This window comes from Pocillopora damicornis, chromosome 11, assembly GCF_964200805.1.
Source record: "Pocillopora damicornis chromosome 11, jaPocDami1.2, whole genome shotgun sequence".
NCBI classification, from domain to species: Eukaryota; Metazoa; Cnidaria; class Anthozoa; order Scleractinia; family Pocilloporidae; genus Pocillopora; species Pocillopora damicornis.
In genome coordinates this window covers 20,721,116-20,747,548 of record NC_142680.1, presented here as the reverse complement: position 1 = coordinate 20,747,548, position 26,433 = coordinate 20,721,116, and the positions used below count along the sequence as shown (strand labels likewise).

The 26,433-nt window shown below is 37.6% G+C and overlaps 3 protein-coding genes and 2 pseudogenes across 3 annotated transcripts; all 5 read right to left on the bottom strand.

The window, feature by feature from the left end:
* Positions 1–2,346: 2,346 nt before the first annotated feature.
* On the bottom strand, positions 2,347–5,599 carry LOC149038137 (uncharacterized). Its single transcript, XM_089186484.1, has 2 exons — positions 4,638–5,599; positions 2,347–2,852 (listed from the first exon to the last, which is right to left on the bottom strand). Exons 1-2 carry the CDS (start codon positions 5,564–5,566, stop codon positions 2,444–2,446), a joined length of 1,338 nt encoding a protein of 445 aa, XP_089042610.1. The 5' UTR covers positions 5,567–5,599; the 3' UTR covers positions 2,347–2,443.
* A 7,760-nt stretch (positions 5,600–13,359) lies between these two features.
* LOC149038136 (melanocortin receptor 5-like) lies at positions 13,360–15,394 on the bottom strand. Its single transcript, XM_089187167.1, has one exon. It carries the CDS (start codon positions 14,284–14,286, stop codon positions 13,360–13,362), a length of 927 nt encoding a protein of 308 aa, XP_089043293.1. The 5' UTR covers positions 14,287–15,394.
* A 2,077-nt stretch (positions 15,395–17,471) lies between these two features.
* On the bottom strand, positions 17,472–18,770 carry LOC113672701 (melanocyte-stimulating hormone receptor). The gene has a single exon (XM_089187157.1). It carries the CDS (start codon positions 18,589–18,591, stop codon positions 17,644–17,646), a length of 948 nt encoding a protein of 315 aa, XP_089043283.1. The 5' UTR covers positions 18,592–18,770; the 3' UTR covers positions 17,472–17,643.
* A 169-nt stretch (positions 18,771–18,939) lies between these two features.
* On the bottom strand, positions 18,940–20,998 carry LOC149038135 (melanocyte-stimulating hormone receptor-like; annotated as a pseudogene).
* Positions 20,999–22,438: 1,440 nt separating this feature from the next.
* LOC149038134 (adenosine receptor A3-like) lies at positions 22,439–24,221 on the bottom strand (annotated as a pseudogene).
* Between the last annotated feature and the right edge of the window lie 2,212 nt (positions 24,222–26,433).

The window sequence follows — 26,433 nt, the reverse complement described above, 5'->3', positions numbered from 1 at the left end:
AGATGTGGCAGCAATGGAAATGTACATTTCTAGCTATCGCTGACAAACATGCCCCACTGAAAACGATGCGCGTTCGTTCACGAAGTTCTCCGTGGATTACCGCTGAGTTGAAAGACTTGATGCATAATAGAGATATATTAAAAATCAAAGCAATCAAAACAAATGATCCCAACAATTGGGCAGTGTTTAAGAAACAAAGAAATTTAGTCAATAAGCAAGTACGCTTAGCAAAGCAAGTTTATTACCAAAATATTTTTAACAAGCACACAAGCGACTCCCGAAAGACCTGGCAGACTATAAACGAGCTAACTTCACGTAAATCTGGGAAAATGTCAGTGACATCACTAAAAGTGAATGGATTAACGATAACTAATCCACTGGAGCTATCAAACGAATTCAACAACCATTTTGCTAATATTGGTCCAAAACTTGCCAGTGAGATAGATTTTGATAGTAGTAGCTATAAACGATATCTTGCCGGTACAGATAAACGGTTTGAGCTCCAACCTACTAATCCAAATAAAGTATTTTCACTTTTAAATAAACTAGACAAGTCAAAAGCAACGGGCCTTGACACAATATCTGCTAGGTTTATCAGGGAATGCGCTGACCTTATTTGTGTGCCGATATGTGATATTTTCAATCAATCTATTAGCCAAGGGAAGTTCCCAGATGATTGGAAATATGCAAGGGTTACACCTCTCTTTAAACAGGGTAACCGCGATGATGTCAACAATTACCGCCCAATATCGGTGATTCCAATAGTGGCGAAAGTGTTTGAAAGGATAGTTTACGATCAATTGTATGCCTATCTGGAAGAACATGATATTCTATATCAAAATCAATCAGGGTTTCGTGCTACTCATTCAACTGTAACAGCATTGTTGGAAGCGACAGATTCTTGGGCATATAATATTGACAACGGGAAAATCAATGGAGTCATTTTTCTAGATTTGAAAAAAGCTTTTGACACTGTTGATCATCAGATCCTCCTATCGAAATTAAACTATTATGGCATACATGGCAAATCTTTCAAATGGTTTCAGTCATACTTGGAAAACCGTACACAGAAATGTTCTGTGAACGGGTCGCTGTCCGGCAGCTGCTCATTAACTTGCGGCGTCCCCCAGGGGACCATCCTCGGTCCACTATTGTTTTTATTATATATCAACGATCTTCCAAATTGTTTATCAAATTGTGAGCCGAGGATGTATGCTGACGACACACACCTTACATATGCGGGCGGTGATCTTGAGAGTATACAGCTTTGTCTGAATGAGGACTTAACAAACGTTTTCAACTGGCTACAAGCGAATAAACTCACACTGAATATGACAAAAACCGAATTCATGCTAATAGGGTCAAGGCAGAGACTGGGTACTCTCACAGCTTCACCAACAATTAGAATGAACAGCACTCAGGTGAGTCAGGTTACTTCTACAAAATCGCTTGGTGTGATTATAGACGATAGGCTCGATTGGCATAGTCACATCGAAAAATTGACAAAAAAGATTGCCTCTGGTATCGGGTGCCTAAAGCGAGTCAGGCATCTGATCCCAGCATCGACCTTACATCTGCTTTACCAAGCTTTAGTAAAACCTCACTTTGATTACTGTGACATTGTCTGGGGTAGCTGTGGGATAACGCTACGAGATAAGCTGCAGAAATTACAGATTAGAGCAGCCCGTGTTTTGACATTTTCCAGCTATGATGCCGATGCAACTAAGCTACTTGAATTTTTAAGTTGGAAAAATCTGACAAGCCAGCAGGAAATTCATAGAGTTACCATGGTTTTCAAATGTCTGCACGGGCTAGCTCCTGAATATCTTAATTCTAAGTTTAAATGGCGTAACTCTGCTTATGACCTCAGGGACTCTGAAAATAAATTCAATGTTCCTCTACCTCGCACTAACTATTATCGAAAAAGCTTTAGCTATAGTGGAGCCACATTATGGAATAGTCTTCCATGTGATATAAGGAACACAGAGTCTCTGGGGTTATTTAAACGCAAGATCAATGCCACTCTATAACGCACGGCATTCACGGAAAACAGCTTTTAAATATTAGTTAGAGTTTTAATTTTTAAATAGTTTTAGTTAATGTAATTGCTGATGAATTGTTTCGTGCTTAAATAAAGATTATACTACTACTAAATAAAGATTATACTACACTATACATTTATTAAATTGACTGAAATTCTGTAGTGTGCCTCAGAGCTCTGCCTAACTCAGTGTTAAGTGGAAATAGGAGGGTCCTGAATGTTACAGAAAAAGGCACAGACACTCCACATTTGGTTTACTACCCCAAACAAACTGAGGGGTACAACACTATCCCATAAGTGAAAATTCTTGATTTTATTGATGGCCCGTTCAACGTGTACTCTAACAGAAGCAATTTCTTGAGTCTTGATAACATCTTCTGCTGTCATTTGGCTATTAGACCCTTAAAAGGGGGGAATGTTTAGGGTTACACCTAGTGGGAGTAGGTCTTCAATTGTAAAACCTTTATCGGCCATCACGGTGTCACCATCGTCAAATTCTAACTTCAGGAAACCACTTCGTTCAACAACTTCGCGATCGGAAATGCTTCCACTATATAGCTGACTGATAAAAGTTATAGCTCCACTGGGAGCAATTCCAACTAAGCCTTTTAGAGTTACATGGTTCTTATAGGAGCTGAACAATTTGGAATTCAACAGAAGGCTGGAAGGCATTTGGCATCTAATTTCTGTACAATCGATTATTACACGGGTGCAAGAGTATTTCTCTTTAAAGCTGTCAGGCATTGTAGCTCTTATAACCTCCCTATTAGGCCATATAGATACTTGACCAAATTTTAAATACATGTAATTTGTGACCTCTCACGCGAAAACGTTCCTTACGGTTTGCCGTTTTGAAACGGATAGCCGTTCGTTAGCCGTTCATCAGCCGTTCGAGCGGGATGGGATGCCGTTCGAACGCCTTGAACTATCCGTTCAAGAACAACTAGGAGCCGTTCGAACGGCTGGAGCTATCCGTTCCAAATAGATTGGGAGCCGTTCGAACGCCTTGAGCTATCCGTTCAAAAAAAAATGGGAGCCGTTCGAAAGGCTGGAGCTATCCGTTCCAAAAAAATTGGGAGCCGTTCGAACGGCTTGAGCTATCCGTTCAAAAAAAATTGGGAGCCGTTCGAACGGCTGGATCTATACATTTCAAAAAAGTTGTGTTTTTTGCTGATGCCGTAGAGGTTCAGAAACATCTCCTTGCAGATGGGCTGAGACCGATAAAGCAAGCTGTAAGGTGGACTTCTTTTTCTTTTTTCCCCGATTGCTTCAATCGCCGTAAAAGCTTGAATGTTTGCTAAGACAACCAAGTCCAGCTCCACGTGAGACAGTTCCAGGCAGTTGTATAGATTATCTAGAACGGTTTCCTCTGTAAGTTGATCAGAACACCGACTACTTTTCAATCCTCGACGACATCCGCACCCATCTTGCATGAATTTTTGCACGTTGGCGATGATACTTTCCTTGTTTTCCGTTTGATTACAATCCATCTCGACTCTTGATGATTCCTCCATTTTGCGATTGTGATATAAGCCGAGTTATCTGGCAGTTACCAGGGCAACGCATTTTCCATGAGAATCACTGAACCGAAAATTAACAGTGATTATGCAAAGTGAAAAATTTGCGGCTTTGTTCTAGAATCGATAAGAAACATGTAATCTATTTTACGTTGAGATTTTCTTTTGCATTGCATCGCAAGATTTAAAAACTTCGCATTCGAGTTGCTTTACCGTGCCGCGCCACGCCGCACAGACTGAATTCAGTGAGTTAATATCCCATGAATGCGTCAAACGGCAGAGAGTTTCGAATCGAGCGAACTTTTTCACACTGTAATTGAGCCGTCATAAGCAGCGCATTGATTCTTATAATTTCCCTTACCGGTAACTTCAAATGCGATATAATTATTATAGTCCAAGACTATGTTTTGTTCATGCCTCGCACGTCTGCCTCGCATGCCTCGCTGATTCGCTTTTATTGTACACACTCACATCAACGCAGCGGACAAAAATAATGGCACCCGCTTCTTTGTTAACTTAAAATAATTGCTTGCACTCAAGGTAGCGAAAATTACTCGGCTCATCGTAAAAATTGTCACTATAAATTGTGCCTGTTAGTTCCGAAGATACATGGTGGGGAAAGCGTCGCCTGTGTTCGGAAACGAGATGTTTACAAAGTCAATTAATGGCGTTACATTACGAATTCTGGAAATGGTTGCATGACAATTATTTTAAAAGAGAACGCAGACTATTACCGGCTTTTGTTTCTCCCCCGCGAAGACGAATTTGCTTTACTCTCAAAAGACTTATTATTTTCAAAACAGGATTAGATTTATTCTAGGTTTTCTATCAGTTTTCAGATCTAAGCGGCGCGTGTCGCGTTTATCTTAATTACTGTCATTTCGTTCGAATGTTTTTGATCGGCCGTTCAACTGTTTACTTTGACCTTATCCGTTGAAAACTTCTGCCGTTCAGCCGGTCGAAATTTTCCTTCAGCCGTTCAGCCGTTCGACTTCAACCGTTCGAAACTTTTCTGAAGCCGTTCAGCCGTTCGACTTCAACCGTTCGAAATTTTCCTTTAGCCGTTCAAGAAAAGAATGAAGAAAGAAAGGAATATTCTGCTTACTGTCGACTGCGAAATACCAAACAAGTGAGCTAGATGTTTTTCTGCAAATCCCCTTCTCAGTCTGCAAAGAACAAGGAAGAACTCCTCTCTGGGTTCTAAGCTTCTTCGTCTACCTATGCTAGTACATCCCTCTGGTTCCTCGTTTCCACTATCGTAAAACTCCTTTTGGACAGTTCTTTCTTTTGATGAACAGTACTTAATGTTTTCCCCTTTCGATCCAGTATTTAAAAATTCAAACACAACACTAAATGTTGCTAAATTAGGAAATCCCGTATAAAAGGCAATGTCCTCGTCGGTAGTAAAATTGCGTATCTGAAAAAGGCGAGAATCTTTAAGGCTCCTCTGGCGTTTTAATACCTCTATTTCAGCCTTTAACTTCGCATTTTCAAGTTCAAAACCTCGAATTCCTTCAAGTTTTTTAACTTCTTCTGTTTGATCTTCACACGAACTTAAGCTGTTTTCCACATCATGATAACTAAAAGCTGCTGATGAAGTACAGGTTTCAGAAGTTGCTTCAGCTGCATCTGCAGTTGTTTGACTTTGAGATGATTGCAACTCCTTGTTTGAACACTCTGTTGTAGACGAAAGATTGCGACATTTAGGAGGTGCTCGCTTTTTCGGAGAACCTTTGGACCACGAAAATCGAGATGGAATTACCCCTGCCTTTACATAAACACGCTGACCTCCAATAGCCTTAACCAAGTCCTCGGGCTTAAAATGACGAGAACAGATCTTCGTGTTTTGGTTGACTCTAAACGCTTTTCCTTCGTCTCGACGAATGGCATGGAGCCAACGTTTTTTGACGATAACGTCGTCTGGAAACTTCAAGTAAGAAATTTTCTCCCCGTTTTCGGTTCTGTAATTCTTTTTGGTACAGTTTGGAACACAACAATTTTGTGGCATTTTCAAAAACTGGCGCCCTTCACATCAGGCGGCCATTTTTATTTACCAGGCCCAACTAGCCTCGTTTTCAAGTTGATCGCTCCCAGTCTCTTTTCATTCTGCATAGCGTGTATTTGAAGTCGAGGAAAGCCACAAAGAACTTTCAATTTGTCAACTTTCAATTTGTCCCAGACATAGCGACGACTTCGGGACTAGATGGTTGTGCAATAAAAAAAAAGAATGCTCCTATCCATCGGATTGGGCTCCACATGGGAAGTCTTCTCGGAAAGGTGATCGAGGCATGACTCTGCAACAGTCTCAAAAGCTTTATGTTTTAACATCTACACTTCAGTTCCGGTGGGGGTCACGTGAGTATACATCAGAATTCCATCCTGACCGCCACCTTGATAAGAGATAGCATCAGGATAGTAGAAGAGAAAACTACCCTCATTGATAAAAGCAAAGATACTCAATGTGCGCTAAAAATGAAAACGGAGAGCGTCGATTTGCTGCTGGCGAGTTTTTATCACCACAGCAGATAAAGTCGTACTTCTCAAGGTCAGCAGCAAAGATCAAACAGGCGGAATCGGTAGCAGAGATCGATGTACCAGCCATTGATGAAGAAATGGCATACTCCTCAGCTCATGACAAGATAATTCAAGAGTGCCAGCTTAGTCATCCCATTTTGTATGACACATACAACCTCTGTCAACTGTATGCCACGAACAAGCTTACTCGTTTCATTATTTCTTTCCTTCAAGATATATGCACATATTTCCAAATGGAAATTGATTCCCTTCCTGCTACACGAAAAGCGCCATACGTTGGTCTGATCAATGAACTGATAAAGTCGTGTACGTGCAAAGAAAAATAGGAACTTTCCAGCTGGAAGTGACCATAGTCTTCGTATTCAGAAAGTAATGACTCCTGAAATAGAGGGACACCAACATTATTCCAACTGCCTTGAGAGAAATAAGTACAATAGCTGCATATGCGTCATACACAGCTACGATATGACATTGTCCCTTTGTAGCTTTGTTATAAAAAAAATTGACAGTGAAAACCTCACGTTTACATACACATGTTTTAGATCGAAAGGATTTTATAAAGACCAACCTTGTTCTGTTAAAAACGTTGGTCATCTTCTTTATTATTTTCACTAATGGGCTTCCCGTGTGTAACGCAATCACATACCATCGATCGCGCTGTGGTGGCGAGAAATGGTAGCATGGATAAGTCTTGAAAACGGTGGAGCGGGTTAAAGTGCATACTCTAGGCATGGAAACCACTTCTAAAGGTAAAATTTTGTGTAATTATAGCCTGGACAATTCCTTTTGATGCTAAAAAAGCGTTTGTTATCGTTGGGTTGCAGTATTAGTTGCGTATATGACCGTTGTAATAACATGAACTAGTAATTTGCATATACTAGACTATCGAAGATTGCTCAGATTGCTATGAATTTTTGGCTTCAGGAGAAAATTATATGTATATTTAACATGAAGGAGACCTTTTTCGAAGTTTTTATATGATATAAGAGGGAATTCGAGTGTTTTGGTATTGTTTTTCTTGATGTGACGTGCAAGTCATGTTGGTCACGTAAGGCGCCTCTTGAGCTCAAATACGCTTATATAAATCGCTCTAAAAATTAGTGGTTTGAGTAGCCCAAAAACTTTATTGCAGTTTCTAAAAGAAGAAGCCTTATTCTTGAGAATGGTTATTGTCTCATGGTCAGTCTATGGAGCCATGTGACAATGGCCGATTTTAGTCGCCAAAGTTGAGCTATGTTTGATGAATAAAATTTTACCTGAATTAGAAAATTCGTAAAAAAAATCGCTTTTCAAGGAATCTTGGAAAAAATACTTCACAACCTTTAAAAAACATCTCTTGTTTTAGAATTGTTATGAGGTTTCCGAATTGCTGGCGAAATAAGTTTTTTTCGGCCGTTATCTTTAGGTGTACTATTTCACCGGGAAAACACGGTTATGAACCCCCAAAACACAAAATGTCACCGTTCTCCCAACATAATTTTTTTCGGCATTTTTTATATTTTTCCATAACTAAGGCCATTTATACCTATGTTCTTGCAAAATTTGAAAAAATTTCAATTTTTTTTATTTTCAACACCTCTGCTCGATTTTTACAGACGACCACTCTTAAACCACTTTTTAAGTTTTATCCAATGCTCTGATATTGTTTACAAAGAATTAATTCGTTTGACGGTATTCAATGCGGACTTATTTTAGCTTTTCAGGTTTTTGAAGTAAACGGTTTTGAAACATCTGTTGATGTTTCGCTAAATGCAGTCTTTAAATCGAACTAAATGCTCAGCATTTCGCTCACTTAGAAAAACCCACGTGGTCTGTCTCTTAATTAGCAGCTTTAGAACAAGCTTTAGCTTCAATAGACAATATTATTCGTTACCTACCTCTGCACTGAGTCGTTTTGGTCGACTAAACTGTTCAGTGGAAAATTTTGCGGCAGATTTCTTTTAAAACTTTCATCACATATGCAACATTGTCAACCGATTCGTTCAATAAAAACTCGAATTACCAGGACTCCAAGAATGCAAAACAAGAGCCCTGTTTCGATTTTTACTGACAAGTAGGATTTTAACAAGCGTACACGTGCGTTCGAGAAGGAAGAGCCATTATTTAGCGAGAAATTGAACAAATTTAGAACTAGATCAACTCAATATAAGTTATTTAAAGCTTGTTAACTTGTACATTGTAAAATTTATTGCTAATTAATTCAGAATATCCAAGATAATCCGTGAAAATGTTTAAATGTCAATGAAGGATCGATCGGCACCAGAGCAGCAACCATCTGAAACCGCATTCTAGCCAGTCCTTAATAAAAACTGTAAGAGGCAATTTTGTCTCTTTCGCTTTCTCATAATAACATTCATGAGAGTATTATTTACGTCAAGAGATTGTAAGAGACTATATTCTCTTTTGCACGTATATTTTTCCTTCGATGAATAATTTATGCATTCAAAATAAAGTTCGGTAGCATGTAAAATGCTCTTTAGAAGCTTAGGTTCGTGTCTCCATTGCCTTCCATTTATTTGTTTTAAGTGACCAGCAAAAAATACTATCGACAGACCTCGAGCAAAAATTTAAGCGACAAGCGTTTTCTATCGGTCAGCTTTGCACTAAAAGTACTCATATGATCATGTATAACTCGAGGATGGTTTAACTCCATGGACAGCAAAGTGCTTGTCGGATTGTCAGCCTCATTGCTCGTCTCACTTCACTAATCTTCCAGCAGTAAAGAAACGGGTTTAACGTCGAGTTAAAGTAAACTAAGATAGTTGCCATTGCAAATGCGACGCTTAAATGTGAGGAATATGTTTTACCATAAGTGACTACAATTCCTACAATAAAGAATGGTGTATAACAAACAACTAATGCTAACTGTACCCACAGTGCACTGTGCACTGCCTTTCTGTATCGTGTCATGTGCAGTGTATTTGGTTGCCTCGGCTGTTGTTTAACGTGATCTTGTACTTGAACCTGATGATGTCTTAGAGTACAAAAAATCTTCGTATACGAAGCGAGTGAAATAAGCAGTGAAAGTGGAAAATTCCCCTGAGCGATTTGCCATTCTCCTCCGATAACCAGAGTTATATGATTATGCTAAATTGAACATGATAATCTATTGATCGAGAAAGAAAATGAAGGAATACATACTTAAAACTATCAACATTCGATAAAAATATTTCACAGCTATTTGCCGAAGATGAAGTGAATAATATTATTGTTGAATAATTCCCGTGACGAAGTCGAGTTAAAAATTACACCTTGTTAAACCTACATAAACAGCATTTATTATTTATAAACCTACGATCACTCTTGGTTGCATGTTAAGCTACTCCAGCGTATCTTTCCAGCTCTTCCCAAACTTCCTGTGTGCATCGTATATTAATGACCGCTCACTGACGCGCGAAGCAATTTTTAAAAATACCCTGTCAAAGATTAGGAAAAATTAGTTAACCACCACAGATTCGCTGCCTCGTTTTAAGTTGGAAAAATTTCGTTTTTGCAGAATATTTACTCTCTATAAATTCAACATTTTATTCCGGCTTCAAATCAGTCATTTTATTTACCAACGGAGGATCAGCTGACAAAAAAATCAGACGAAAGACTTAATCACTATAAGATGCGTCAATCCTTCCTTTAACAAGAGTTCTTTCCCAGGGAATTTTCTTTCTGATCCTCTATGATAATTCAGTACCTTGATAATTAAACAAGAACATGTTCGTCGCAACCAGCTGTTGATTTCAGTAAGTAACCTTTCAGTTAATTTCAAATTAGCATTGAAAGTGAATTCCCTTGACAAACACAAATACATGGGCTATATTTTTTTTGTTTTACAATACGATATGGGACTCCTCAGTCTTAAAAGATCTATTTCATCTACATTAACGGGTGAAATAAACATGTCGTTATTAGGGCGATAATTAGATGGTATAATATTGAAGCAAACTCTGAGCTCATACAAAAGCTTTGAAAACGACTCAAAAAAAAAATTGTGGAACTTAGGGACAGCAGTTAATCGCTCGGAAATGGGGGAAATAAATTCCGTAAAACTAACAGACAACTTAAAGATACACTAGCGACAAACTGGACATATGGTGATCTCTGTACAAATGATGCGAAACTTGTTTTTCGCCGTTGCCAATATAATTTCAGAATATCGATCGATCTGTAAAAAAATTTTGTAATAAACAGAGATGGTCAATTTTATTCCGTATACTTTTGTAACCTTCAGGTAAATATACAAGTAGCAAAAACTTCTTCGCATAAGCTTTACGGATAATTTTCTGATCACAAAACAAACAAATTGGACCGTCTCTTTTGGAAATATGGCGTCAACATCAACGTCAAGCGTTTCCTTTTAATTATAGGAAATAAAAAAAGTAGTTGAAATCGTTTTATCGTAACACACAACATCGGCCTTAAACACATCTCTTAAAATACTCTTTCAAGGTTTATCTGATGCCTTCATATTACTAAGAGGAGAAAACATGAAAGTAAAATGTTTGCATATCTTTTCTTCGATTATGACATCTTGTATTTTAGGAATCTTCCCTGCATACTTCAATTAATGATATTTATACACACTGAGAATTCTTCATCAGTGTTTACTCGTTCAAAATACGTCAGAAAGTTGTCTGTTGTGTCCAAAAATTGAACCTTTGAAATGCCTCAGGTATGAAATGGCAACAAGTAGAAAATGGAGACATCTGTGGTATTATTCTTTTAAAAGAACGACGGACAATCTCCTTTTATTTAGATCAACTTTCACTGATAGGGTGGTAACCTGGTGTCCATATTATTCGTGTGAAGTTCAGACTTGTATCATTAGTAACCATGAAAAATTGGAAATAAAAATTTCAAGCTGGCGCAATTTTTTTTCGTCTTAGAAAAGTGCGATTTGAGACAATCTGTGAATGCATCAAACGATTCAAATTTAAATTTTGGCCACAGATGTAAACGTATTTTTAAATGTTTGAATCAATTTGTAATGACAGGCTTTTTCTTTCCGTTTTTCGTCCCCGGACTGATATTAAAAACAAAACCGTACCAAGATGTTAGGCCGCGCGCCATCGATTTTTAAAACTCGTTCTCTACCAGCTTTTTCACTTTCGTTAGGAAAGTTATGATGATTTTTTTTTTAACAGAAACTGTTTTGTTTATTTTTCCTATCTCGCCCTATGATGTCATTTCCTTTCTTCATCCCCTTTGGTCAACAAGATAAGAAAAATGGGCGCTAACTGAAAATAGAGGAGGCGGAGAAACCATTGTTTTGCACCAGCCATGATGGCCCTACGCGCTCGGTATCTTTTAATCCCAGAGTTCCATCGGGTACCGACAAAACGAGAAACAAAGCAGAAGAAAAGCAGGAAATTACTTTCTGAAACAATTTTTCGCTGTTTCTTTTACGTTCTCTATTTGTTCTCCTCCTTTCGCCAAAAATTTTAAAATGATTGTCCGGCAAAAATTATATAAGAAAGTTCGCCCAAATTTTTCTCTGCCAACGCTTTCATGTATACAGCAGTGACTGAATTCTTCATGTCGTAATTCCCCTGAGCGATTGGCAATTCTCCTCCGATAACCAGAGTTATATGACTGTGCTAAAGTGAACATGATAACTTATTGATCGAGAAGGAAAATGAAGGAAGGGATACTTAAAAACTATCAACACTCGATAAAAATATTTAACAATTATTTGCCGAAGATGAAGTGAATAATATTATTATTGAATAATTCCCGTGACGAAGTCGAGTTAAAAACTACACCTTGTTAAACCTACATAAACAACATTTATTATTTATGAACCTACAATCACTCTTGGTTGCGTGTTAAGTAACTTCCGCCTATCTTTCAAGCTCTCCAAACTTCCTGCGTGCATCGTATATTTAATGACCGCACAGTGACACACGAAACAACTGTTAAAAATACCCTGTCAAAGATTAGGAAAAATTAGTTAGCCACCACAAACACGCCGCCTCGTTTTAGGTTGGAAAAAATTTCGTTTTTGCAAAATAATTACTCTCTATAGATTCAATATTTTATTCCGGCTTCAAATCAGTCATTTCATTTACCAACGGAGGATTAGCTGACAGAAAAATCAGACGAAAACTTAATCACTGAAGATGCGTCAATCCCTCCCTTAACAAGAGTTCTTTCCCTGGGAATTTTCTTTCTGATCCTCTATGATAATTCAGTACCTTGATAATTAAACAAGAACATGTTCGTCGCAACCAGCTGTTGATTTCAATAAATAAAGTTTCAGTTTAATTTCAAATTAGCACTGAAAGTGAATTCCCTTGACAAACACAAAGACATGGGCTATATTTTTTGTTATACAATACGATATGGGCCTCCTAAGTCTTAAAAGATCCATTTTGTCACTTCTTTAATGGGTGAAATAAACTTGTCGTTTTTAGGGCGATAATTAGATGATATGATATTGAAGCAAAGTCTGAGCTTATACAAAGCCTTGAAAACGACTCAATAAAAAAAAAAATTGTGGAACTTAGGGACAGCGGTTAATCACTTAGAAATGGAGGAAATAAAATCCGTGAAACTCAGAGACAACCTAAAGATACATAAGCAACAAACTGGACATATGGTGACCTCTATGCAAATGATGCGAAACTTGTTTTTCGCTGTTGCCAATATAATTTCAGAACATCAATAGATCTGTAAAAATGTTCTGTAACAAACAGAGATGGTCAATTTTATTCCGTTTACTTTCGTAACTTTCATTTAAATATACAAGTAACAAAGACTTCTTCTCATGAGCTTTACGGATATTTTTCTGATAACAAAGCAAATTCAAGACTGAAGCTGGACCGTCTCTTATGGAAACTTAGCGTCAACATCAACGTCAAGCGCTTTCTTTTAATTATAGGAATACTAGTTGAAATAGTTTTATCGTAACACACAACACCGGCCTCAAACACATCTCTCAAACTACTCTTTGAAGTTTTATCTGATGCCTTCTTATTGCTAAGAGTAGAAAACTCGACAGTAAAATGTTTGCTTATATTTTCTTGCGTTATGACATCTTATCTTTTAGCAGAGCGACAAGAAACCTTATTTTACACATAGCTGGGGCTACTTAGTCCGTCGTTAAATTGTTCACGGAGATATAAAGACTATCGATAACAGCTTGCGCAACTGTTTCGTTGAGCCACTTATTTGGTTTTTTATCCAATAACTTATTTAACGACTGCTCTCTAATAATAATCGTGACTTTATAAGCCTGCTTTGAAAGTCTGATGAACAACTCAAGAAAGACCTATTTTAGCAAAGAGCTTCTTTCAGTGTCCGCTTCACTGCTTGTCTCACTGCACTAATCTTCCAGCAGTAAAGGAACGGGTTTAAAGTCGAATTAAAGTAAAGTAAAATAATTGCTACTTTCCGTAAGACGACTAAGAGTAATGAATATTTGTTAGTGCGAGTGACCACAATTTCCACTGTATACATTGGCGCATAACAAACAACTAATGCTAACTGCACCCACAGTGCACTGTCCACTGCCTTTCTGAATCGTGCCATGTTCAGTGCATTTGTTTGGCTCGACTGCTGTTGATCTCGTACTTGTGCTTGATGATTTCTGAGAGTGCAAAAAATCTTTGTGTACGATGCGAAGGATATTACCAGGCAAAATGGTGAAACTAGGGAGCTGTACAAATAGATTATACTAGGATAAAAAATTCCACATAAAGAGGCGACAATGTTAAAAACCCAAAAGGTAGTTACAATGATATACGTGCGCTTCAAAGTTACAATTTGTTTGTATCTCAGCCCCAACAACAGGGCGAGAAGTCTGTCCACGCTTATGGCCGTCATCGTCATCAAAGACACTAAAATCAATACATAGCTTGTGACGTAGCCTGCATCCCTGGCGTATCGACAACGGCTCCAATGTTCTTGAAACACGGACATCCAATATGTAGCATAGAGAGGCTGGGCAACAAGACCAACCAACAGATCAGTGGTTGCCAGACAACGATACAGGAGTTTGGACGGCGGATGTAGGGAAGATTCTTTATAAAGGGCAACAAGGATGAGAGAATTCCCAGCAAATGCTGTGATGGAGAGGAGAATGTAAACTGCCAAGAAACAAATTGATAGTTGTTGATGCCCACCCATCAAAGAGGGAGAGCATATCAGTTCTTCATATGATTTCGTGTGACTTCTGCCGCTACTGAAATTTGATATCAACATAATTCTGTCGTCGGCTTTTCCCTTTTCTTGTGGGTTTCTGTTCTTGCAACGAAAAATGGCAGCAATGACTACTGAAGCCTAACTTTCTACCTAACAGTCGCATAAAGACTTACTCATTTAAAATGCAACTGGAAATTCTCCATTGGGTCAAAAAAATATTTTTTTCCTCGGGAACCTTTGGGTTCCTCAGTTATGAAATAGCAACTAAAGGCAAATATAGAAACATCTGTTATTTCAGTTTTTTTTACAATGCGGTAAAGAGTCACTCTTTATCAGTATCAAATTCCATTATAATAGGATGCTAATCAAGGGTCCATATCTTTCGTGCGAAGTTAAGACTTGAATTATCAGCTACGGAGAGCTAAAAATGCAAAAGCTCAAGCTGGCGATGTCAATTGTTGTAAGAGAAAAATTAAATTCGTGACAATAACCGAATGTACTACGTAGACTACACAACTATTCAAAATTAATGTATGCGGCCACACATACAAACTTGTTTCAAAATATTTGAAATTAACTGTGTATCTAATTGCGCTTTGAAGCCTTTTTTCTCTCCGTTTCGTATCCTACTAGAACTAAAAACAAAATAGTAACAAAATCAAGTTGTCACACCAGCAAACCATTTTCTGCAACTGTAAAAGGAAAGTTATTCAATTTTTGTTCCAGCGATTCTCTTAAACAGTTGATGACTCTCCTTTAGTGATGACAATTAGTTACAAGATAATTTATTAATCGAGATGGAAAATGAAGGGATGGGCGCTCAAGGTTTATCAGCAGTCGATAAAAAAGTTACAATTGCTCTAGGAGGGGCTTCGTCTTTACCAACCCTGACCCATATTTCAAACTCACTAAAACTGCCTCGTGCTTTTTATCGCACACTGAGAAAGAAATAAGTTGTTAGGAAGACACCTGCTTGTCAAGACAGATTCGACCTTGTTTTAGGCCTCGTTTACATGACTGCGTTTCCTTCGGCTCTATAAATATATGTAAATACCTGTTTTTGAAAACCTTTCAAATCTGAAAATATATATCAAACAAATATATATTTTCTTTGCTCATCAAAAAGAGACACTTTGTGATGAGAAAAGAAAATATATACACAGACTATTTAATATATTTTTTCAAATATCAACGTTTTCGAAAATGGATTTATATATATATTTAGATATTAACTTTAGATCCATTGTTTTATTTTCGGACGGGAAAATTGCTGATAGACAAACAAACAACTCATTCAATTCTTTAATACAGAGCAGGAGTTTTATCCTGGAAATGTTAATTCCTCCGAATAGCGACTGCAGCCGATCGAACCACTAGCGCGTTTGGGTGTGCTGCGACAAGTTTCTAATCTGAATCAGTGAATTTAAATTTAAGTACAAATTAGCACTAAAAGTTAATTTCTTTGACAAACAAATAGATTAATAATACCTTTTTTAAATGATAAAATAAACAGTATATTAAGATAAGATGTCATTTAAGGGCCGATTTTTAAATAGAAATATTCTCCCTTTACTGAGAACAATACTAAGCAATTACGGGGAAAAGTTAGCCTATGTGACCCTGTGATATAATATCCTTTCTTCCTACGTCTTGTTAGTGAGATAATAAAGGTGTTTTTGTATAAAGAAAGCTCTCGTGTAAACGGCAGGTAACTTTGTGATGCTTTGGGGCAATTTTCAAAATTCTACTTTAATTGCAACGGTCACATCATAATACTGAAGTGAAGAAAACAATTTATAAGTGGTGGTCCAAAATCAATGGACGTATGCTAAGGAATTATCAAAATTCGCCGCACAGATCTTCAATTCTACCTTCATCAGCAACATTTACTTCAAAACTCCCTCACTAGCGTTTACTCTTTGAAAAGACTATTGACAAAAGATAGACGTACAACGATTCTACTGAACTTCTTATTTCTTCCGCTTAATAAATAATATTTTTGACGAGCGCTCCCTAATAACAATCGTGACTTAATGAAAGTCTTACAAAACCAAACCGAGGAGGAGGTAACGCTACGGACAACAAAGTGCTTCTCTGATTGTCTGTTTTACTGTTTGTCTTACTTCACTAATTTTCCAGCAGTAAAGAACGGACATTCAAGTTAAAGTAAAGTAAGACAACTGATACTCTCCATATAACGACTAAGTGTGACTGATATGTTTTACTATAGATTGGTGCGCAACAAGCAACTAACGTAAACAGTGATAAATGGGCAACACAGCGGTCAAATGATTACGCATGCGCTTTTAGATGGATGATTTACTATTATAAACGTTGAGAATCTAAGTGATGCGTAGTTTTTTGCTGTTTCTTGGGAAAGTTCAAAGTTTCTAAGGCCTAGACTTATACACATTGTTGTTTTAGACTTGATCCATGTTGTGCTAGTTTATACTCTCGTACTTTTTTTCACACTTTGCTTAGCGGTGTAAATGAAGTCGCAAGCTTGGCCATGCTGGCGAGGGTAAAAGTAAGCTTCTGTAATTTGCCTTCATCGCCGGAACAAGGCGTCTGTGTTAAAAATAAGTTGAGATATCTCAACATAAAATAAGACCAAGCTTTAAGCTCTCTCGGAAATCCCTCTTTCAACTATATTACGCATTCAATTTGAAATAGTTAGGAATCTAAACTTTCCTTCTTCACTTCACGTAATACACGCAAGCACAAATTAGCACTAAAGTCATATCCCATGGCAAACGTAAAGACATCGGCTATATTACTGTTTTCAATACATTAAAGGAACTCGACTTCGACTTTTTAAGTAAAGAAATAAGCAGTATATTTAGATATAGTGCTATTTCTAGGCCCGATAATCAATTGGAAATATTCTCGCTGTATTTTAGTCAATTCTGAAATCAATAAAACTTTATGAAACGACTTGAAAGAAATATAGGGGAAAGTTTGGGACTGTTAATCGCTCGGAAATGGTAAAAATAGAATCAAAATCACTTGGAGACAACTAAAAAATAACCAGGAACAAGTTGATTATAAAACGACCCATTCTAACTAATATTTTTAAAATTCGATGGTTTTTTTTTTCATTCAATATTCCTTTTTCTCCGTTAGCATATAATTTCAAACGGTGAACCTGAAAGAGAACTTTGTACTAATCGTTCTTACTTCAATTTTGTTCCTTACACTTTCTTATAATAACAAACGTGAGAGTATGATCATGCGCGCGCATATATTTTCTTAGATTATGAATTGATCTAATCATGATAATGTGAGGTAGCATTAAAAATAATTTTACAAATTTATGGTTAGCTTTTTCATTGCCTTCCCTTTAGTTGTTAAGATGTGAAAAAAAATACAAGTTTTGAACTGAAAGTGCCAGTACGATCGGGTAAAACTCGAGATGGTCTAACTCCATGGACAGCAAAGTGCTTGTCTGATTGTCTGCTTCATTGCTTGTCTTACTTCACTTATCCTCCAGCAGTAAAGAAACGGGTTTAACGTCGAGTTAAAGTAAACCAAGACATCGGCTATTCCCCATAGGATGACCAAGTGCGATGAATGTGTTTTGTTACTATGTGCAATCGCGGTCACCACGATAAAGAATGGTGCAAAACAAACAACTAATGCTAACTGCACCCACAGTGCACTATATACTGCTTTTCTGTATTGAGCTATGTTCAGTACATTTAGTTGGCTCGGCTGTTGTTGAACGGGATCCTCTGCCTGAACCTGATGATATCTGAGAGTGCGAAAAATCTTTGTGTATGATGCAAGTGAAATAACCAGGCAAAGTAGTATAGTTATGAGACGGTGCAAAAGAATTATACGGTCATCAAGTAAAGCGCGTAAAGAAGAGACAAGAGCCAAAATCCAGATGGTAGCTACAATGATATATGTGCGCTTCAAAGTTACAATTTGTTTGTACCTCAGCCCCAACAACAGGGCGAGAAGTCTGTCCACGCTTATAGCCGTCATCGTCATCAAAGACACTAAAAACAATGCATACCCCGTGATGTAGGCTGCGTCAAATGCGTATCGACAAAGGCTCCAGTGTTCCTGAACTAAGGAAATCCAATAAGTAGCATAGAGAGGCTGGGCAACAAGACCAACCAACAGGTCAGTTGTTGCCAGAGAACGGTACAAGAGTTTGGACGGTCGGTGGAGGGAAGATTCCTTGTGAAGGGCAACAGCGATGAGAGAATTCGTAACGAATGCTGTGATGGAGAGGAGAATGTGCACTGCTGAGAAAAAAGTAAATATTTCATGTAATCCACCTCCAAAAGATGGGTTGCATATCAGTTCTACAAAGGTTTTCGTCTGTGTTCCACTCCTAGTGAAGTTTGTTGTCGACATTGTTCTGTAATTGTTTCCTTTTTCTTGTACTGAGGCAACTGGCAACGAGAAATATTTCGCTTAAACAGCCCAAGCTGTGCAACGATGACTGAAACTTCCTTCAGTAAACACATAGAAACTTCCTCATCAGCGTTTGCTTGTTCAAAGTGCGTAAACAAATTGTCTGTTGTGCCAAAGAGTTGATTGCTTTTTTCCGGAACCCCTCAGATTTAAGCTTCTTTTTAATATTAGAATTCATTAACATTTTAGTGGTTTGATGCATAATTTTATACAGATGATATGGACACTTGACTAGCTCCCTATCAATGAAAGATCATTAGGAAACATGACCAAAATATGAACAAATGAGCTTTAAGAGTCAAACGTACAGACAGACATCTTTGATACTATCAGTATTTCACAATTATTTTAAACGTCGCCTTCTCGGGTAGAAACTCACCTTTATCTGAGTGGAGAAGATGGAGTCTTACGTTTAATCTCGGAAAATTGGAAGTTTTGGAAAGAATTAATTAAGGAAAGGAAAGTGTTTATTTAAATCCACACACCCCCTTACACAATGTTTGTTATTATCAATGACATTTTCAAACATTCATAAGCAATGTGGATATTTTTCTAATGACAGAACAAATTCAAGTTGACAACTGTTTATAACAAGGACAAGAGAGTTTCCAGGAGATGCTGTGATGGGAGGAGAAAGTACACCGCAGAGAAGGAAATGGCTGCTTGATGCCGGCAACTCATCAGCCAGGAAGGTTGAAAAGCCACTTTCCAAACCTGGTGTTCCTTTATGTTACACCTCCTATATAATTAGTTGTCACCATGCAGTTCAATATACGGTCGTTTTCTTTTCCCCGCTAGTTACCCGTATTTGAAACGACAGATATTTCCTATCAACGGCACCTGGCCGGTCACGATCACTCAGACCCTTTTTTCTTAAGGCCCGGCCACACGCACGCAATATTTCAACGCAACATCTTGCAACATAATTATTATTAACCAGACATCTTGACCGAACAAGCTTGTTCAAGATATGATTTATGATATAGGAAACATTTCGCTTCAAGATTGAAGCCCACATTCCTCCAAAATTAAATCATTTACAATTCCAATACTCAATTCTGTCACAAGAGAAGCCAATTTCCTCCTACAGTTGCATTAAATACAACTCTTTGTCAATTTCTTTGTAACGAGTAATTCTCTCACTGATATGTTATTACGTCGATAAACTCTAAAAGTTCCTTTTATAGATACACACGTTTTATGTTACAGGACCATGAAGGATAGAAACACTGCCTCTCGTGGGAAAATTTTCCTGCAAATTGTCTTCCATGATAAGCGAGGCAGGATGTTTTTCCAGTTTCTCATATATTCCTTTGCATTAAAAGATCCGACAAACGTTCAGTGTCCAGAAGCATCATGAAGCAATTAAGTATAGATAGGAGTGAAACCCGAAAAGGATCTAGCTCCACGGACAGCAAAGAGCTTGTCTTATTGTCAGCTTCACAGCTTGTCTCACTTCTCTACTCTACCAGCAGTAAAGAAACGGATTTAAAGTAGAATTAAATTGAACTAAGCCTATCGTCAACCGCCAGAAGACGACTAAGTGCAATGAATCTGTGTTGCTTTGGCTGATCAAAGTTTCTATTATAAAATATGGTATATAACAAACAACTAATGCAAACTGTACCAACAGTGCACTGTACACTGCTTTTCTGTATTTCACCATGTTCAATGCATTTGGTTGGCTCAGCTGTTGTTGGACAGGATGTTGTACTTCAGCCTGATGATGACTGAGAGTACGAAAAATCTTTGTGTACGAGGTGATTGAGATTAGCAGAAATAGTGATATGCTTATATGACCGAGCCATAAGGCTATACGGTAATTTAAAATACAGCACAAACCAGTTAAACTTGATAAAACCCAAAAGGCAGCTACCATGATATATGTGCGTTTCAAAGTTACAGTTTGTCTGTATCTCAACCCCAACAACAGGGCTAGAAGCCTGTCCACGCTTATGGCCGTCATCGTCAATAAAGACACTCCGCAAAATGTGTAGCTTGTTGTGAAGGTGGCGTCGCTTGCGTATCGACAAAGACTCCAGTTATCGTTAGCCAAGGACATGCAATAAGTAACCATCATAGGCTGGCTAAAAATACCAACCAACAGGTCAGTCGTTGCCAGACAACGATACAAGAGTTTGGACGGCGAGTGAAGGGAAGATTCCTTGTGAAGGGCAACAAGGATAAGAGAATTCCCAAGAAATATTGTAATGGAGAGGATAATGTAAACTGTACCTGAGAAATGGATTGATTGTGGTTGTAATCCACCTGCCAAAAAAAGGGAGCACCGAAAATCTTCAAATGCGTTTGTCTGTGCTCCATCTTTGTTTAGATTTGTTTCCGCCATCATTCTGCAGTCGTTTTGTTCTTTCCTTCAGATTACGTGTGATTGAAACATAAAATGTTGCGTCTAGAGAGCACCTGCCAGCCTTGAAATCGCTTAAACTGCTTTGATCACTGAAACTTAATAATCATATGAATAATCATATGAATCATCATATGAAAACTTTTTCAATCGCGTTTACACGTTTGAAATGCTCGGGAATATTGTCATTTGTGTCCAAAAAAAAATGGTGAGCCATTTTTTTAAAGCCCTTCTTTTGATGAGTAGGTCTGATTTTCTTCTGATCATTTTGCAAAGTTTGTTTTTCACAAACGATTGATCCTTAAAAGAGAACTTTACGAGAAACAGCAATAATCAGGTTTGATGTTAGTAAAGTAAAACGTTTAATCAATGCCATTCACCACAAATTGTTGTTTGGTTAGAAATCCTTGATTTCATATTTCACACGTCAGGATTTTCGATAAAAACGAAATCTCGAGTCAATATTTAGTTCTACCTTGGTGATATGTTTCTTAGTTCGATCGCCATCAGGAGATGCCTGTATAGTTCTCCTTTGCTATTTCTGCAGCTTTCTTTGTGAAATGGTTACGATAATCTGGTGTTGGGTAATGATAAACACCCTCAAAATAAAAACAATCCTTTCTCATCACCTGTGTTCTAGATGATGTCTTCATTTGCACGAAAAATCTTTCCGGGTTTTCATTGATTCAAACAATGTTATCAATGAGCTTCTTACAAGTTGGTGAGTCCATTGGCACCATTTTGACTATATCTACCAAAAAATGCTATAAATATAAGTCTTCTCTACTTTTGCGAAATATTTTGCCATCAAACAAAATATTAGCTGTTCAATATTGAAGGGATTTCTTCAAGAATAAAGTGTCTGAAATGTTTACTAGCCTCACGAAAGTTCTTTAGACAAAGTTTAGTCGTTGTTTTACAAAACTGCGTTCTAAGCCATCTTCAATTTAGTTGAACCTCTTATCTTGGTACAAATTTTTGCGAATAGTATCTAGAGGGTCGAGATCTAATAAAGGAAGGACATTTATTATGTTTTATCTACCCTCTTATAGAGAACACCTGCTTTTCACTGCTTGCATAAAACCATGGTTTGGAATAGACATTGTGTAAATAACCAGCCCCTACATTTTTTATGAAGCATACCATTTATTTTGCTACAACACTTTTCAGTATTGATAGTAAGTTTCCTTCTAACTTATCAGTTAATTTCATATCAATATAACCCATTGAGTACACTATTAATCAAAACATGATTATGATTAATTGATGATTAATAATAAATTTTGAGAAACAAACGACAATGGTTAAGAGAATTATCTTAGGACATTGTAATTTTACCATTAATTTGTCCTCATTAGTAATTTGATGATGAATTTTAAGCAACAAAATATTTAAGAGAATTCTCAGTAAGAGCCTGTAATGTTAAACTGTTTCTCACTCGCTTACTTACTAGCTATTTACAGTTTATAGAAGTATCATCACACATTGATAAGCATTATGGACTTTTTCGCTCAAAATTACGATTTCGTGTCTTTAACAAGCCTTACTTTGAACGGTTCACGCGGTAATATTGAGTCAAAGTCAAACGCTTTATTCCATGAAGTGAGGTTAAAAATTTGAAATTATTTCACCATCCGTTAGATAAGAACTTAAAAGTCACTCCTTCACTACCCTTTCACAATCAATTTTATCCTATACATGTACTTTCGTACCACTAAGATTGTAAAACGAGTAAGTAAAATCAAACTAGCTTCCCGTTTTTTGCCCTACCTTGCGTGGACGGCATTTTTTATGTCGATCAAATCATAATTTGTTGTATTCAAAATAACTGCCGTCGCATAAAACTTACTTGTCCCAAGTATTGCCGTTAGTGATACGACTCTCTGGCCTTTAGCTATACGTGCACTTGGAAATAAACTTTATCCACAGAAGCCGCGATTGAAGCCACTGGTTGTTAATAAGATAAGGAATTTTTTTCGTATCAAGCCAGCTGTAGTCAAACGCCTCCCTCAGTTAAGATAAATACCATTCTTAAATTCCTACGATATCGTTAACGTGTATATTCCATGATTTTTGCTTTTTCATGCACAAAATGAGCCATGTTCATCCATGATGAGAATATCTAATCAGCTTTGTGCAGCGACTTCATTAAGCTTCTTACTTCTTCCTATTCAATGATATACCCGACAGGATGCGTTATCTAATAGCGCCGTCACGTTACATACTTGCTTGAAACAACTAGGTAAGAGTATAATGGAAGAACTAACCCCGTGGACAGCAAAGTGCTTGTCTGATTGTCCGCTTAACTGCTCTTCTTACTTCACTAATCTTCCAGCAGTAAAGAAACGGATTTAAAGTCGAGTTAAAATAAACCAGGGTATTCACTATTCCAAGAGCGACGACTAAATGTGATGAATCTCCTTTTATATGAGTCATCAAAATTCCCACTACACTCATTGGTACATAACAAGCAAGTAACACTAACTGCACCCACAGTGCACTGTACACTGCCTTTTTGTATCGCGCCATGTTCAATGCATTTGGTTGGCTCGGCTGTTGTTGAACATGACTTTGTACCTGAGCGTGATGACGGCGAAGAGCACAGAAAATCTTAGCATATGAAGCAATCGAGATTAATAGGCAACATGAGATGACAATTCGACCAAACCAAGGCGCTATACGAGAATCTAACACGTTGCAAAGAGTAGCGACAAAGGTTACAATACAAAGAGTAGCGACAATGATATATGTGCGCTTCAAAGTTACAATTTGTTTTATATCTCAGCCCCAACAACAGGGCGAGAAGTCTGTCCACGCTTATGGCTGCCATTGTCAACAAAGACATAAGAGATAATCCATACCCTGAAATGGAGGCTGCTACCCATGCGAATCGACAAAGTCTCCACTCTTCGAAAACAACCGACAACCAAAGAGTAGCAGTGAGAGGCTGGCTTACAAGACCAACTAACAGATCACTTGTTGCCAGACAACGGTACAAGAGTTTGGACGGCGGACGGAGGGAAGACACCTTGTGAAGTGCAACGAAGATCAGAGAATTCCCAAGAAATGCTGTCAGGGAAAAGAAAATGATGATTGCTGACAGACGCAATGAGTATTTTTCAAATTCGCCAGCCAAAGATGAGGAAAATACAAGTACTTCAAATGTGTTCACTTGCGTTCCATCTCCCATTGAATTTGCTGCCGCACTGAGAGCACCTGCTTTTTTTTTTTTTCAAAATAACCATATGAAAACTTTTTCAGTCGCGTTTAATCGTTTGAAATGTTTGGAAATACAGTCATTTGTGTACAAAAAAATGGTGAAGCATTTTTCTTAAAGCCTCACTTTTGCCTCAGCTATGATTTATCAAAACGCGATAAGAACAAAACATCCACGAATGTTAATATTTTATGGCGCGATGGACAATCCTTCGTTACTCAGACGAGCAAGAGCTGTCAATTTCTTCACAAGAGTCACATTAAATATAACTCTTTGTAAACTTCTTTGTAACGGGTAATTCTGTCACGTTATTCCATCGATAAACTCTAGAAGTTCCCTCTAAAGATGAAATAGTTTTTTTTTTACAGCGACTTTTCCTTCAAATTATCTTTGTTAAATAGGAGAGGCAGGATGTTTGTCGCCTAACAGTGTTAAGCGTCACAACTACACCACATGTATATTCAACTTGTTAGGTTCAATCTTTGAATGACTTTGCGCTAAGAGGTAAAATTAAAACAAAATATTGTGCTTTTTTTTTCATCCCACAGTTTAAGGCAAAAACCAGCCTTACTAAGGAAGAGTGACGTTGATAGCCGCATAAATGAGTAAGTGTTGTTTAAATTATGATCAGCTTCTGGAAACCAAATTTGAATGGGAAGGCGAAACGTCAATCAGTTGGAGACAACTTGAATGGTGACTGTGGACTTCTAACATAAAATCAGGGGCAAAAATGATTTAGTTTCTCGACACCACTGTCGTTCACTGAGTTCAAAAGCTCATGACATCAAGAGGACTCTGTAAGAACCGTTTGCAGTCAATTTCATTTCACATATGCACTGCTGAGAAAAAAGTAAATCTTTGATGTAATCCACCTCCAAAAGATGAGGGGCATAATATTTCGTTTAAACAACACACGCCGAGCGACGATGACTGAAACTTCCTTCCATAAACACATAAAGACTTCCTCATCATCGTTTGCTCATTCAAAGTGCGTAAGCAAATTGTCTGTTGTGCTAAAGAGTTGGTTCTTTTTTCCGGAACCTGTGACGAGCATCTTGTATGAAATAGCAGTAAGAGGCAAATAGAGAGACATCTGTGATACCATTTTTTCACAAGGCCAAAAAGAATCCTTTTTCAGCTGATCGACCGTTGGAACCTGTGGGGTGGCTCACGGATAAAATAGCAATATACAAAACGACTTAATCTAGTAGAGTATCTCTGTCTAATCCGAAGAACTAGTGATAATTCTATCACTTCAAAAGACTTAAACCCCTTAACTCCCAAGATCCGATTGTTAATTCTCCTCTCTCGCTGCTATACATTTCCTTTTAACGAGCTGTTCGATCATTTGATTTATGCATACGGTATTTCATTTTCGTCAAACGCTTAAACGTTAATTCATATGATCAAATTTCTTTCAAACAAAGAACACTAATCAAGAAGAAAACGGCTTTGAATGGAACATGAACTCGATAGACTGGAAAAACGTAAAATAATAAAAAAAATATAAAAATAATAAAAATAAAGTATAACTAATCAGATCGTATGAAAGTGAGAGTCATGTGATGCGCTCGTGAAGTATTTTAGTAATGTTAAGGTATGTGTATACGAAGTATGCTGAGTTTTTGGGAGATTTCTACTCAAAGCGCAGTCTATTAAGTATATTTTGGTTGCTTTTGGCCTCGCACCAGCGGCAGGCATTGTAATCAACAACGTATGAATAACTGGGTTTAGTTTATAAGGAAATTGTGGTGCCGCGTCGGTGAGGGGTACAACGAGATAATTTGGTTTTATAATCCAACTGCACAAGGTAGAGTTCAAATAATGCGAATATATGTATATACCACATGTGTACAGTTGGTTATTTTGTACTGTAAAAAAACCTGTTTAACCGGTCGGCTACGCACGCTGCGCTTCTCTATCCACTTTGCTTTTCCCGCCTTATGAGAAATGAGCAGAAAGACATGGCGAATAAAAAGCAGTTGGATCATAAAAAACCTATTAGACTATTCATTGGTTTGTAGTATTGCCTAGTACTTTCATTCCTTGTTTGAATTTGACGAGCCTGTGGGGAAAGTCAAACTACGGCACAACTCATAAAAATATTCAGGTATGCCACCGCCAGATAAAGAAAATCCGAAAAAATCCGCAAAAATCACCATGAATCTTATTTCGCAAGATGATCATCTCGCAGCTGGAG

Bases quoted from the DNA above. Each gene is read 5' to 3' on its own strand.
- LOC113672701 (XM_089187157.1), bottom strand. From the start codon at position 18,591: ATGTCGACAACAAACTTCACTAGGAGTGGAACACAGACGAAAACCTTT.
- LOC149038137 (XM_089186484.1), bottom strand. From the start codon at position 5,566: ATGCCACAAAATTGTTGTGTTCCAAACTGTACCAAAAAGAATTACAGA. The intron at 2,853-4,637 runs CATTCTTTTCTT...GTGAGAGGTCAC, and splicing joins AGAATATTCCTTTCTTTCTT to AAATTACATGTATTTAAAAT.
- LOC149038136 (XM_089187167.1), bottom strand. From the start codon at position 14,286: ATGTTGATATCAAATTTCAGTAGCGGCAGAAGTCACACGAAATCATAT.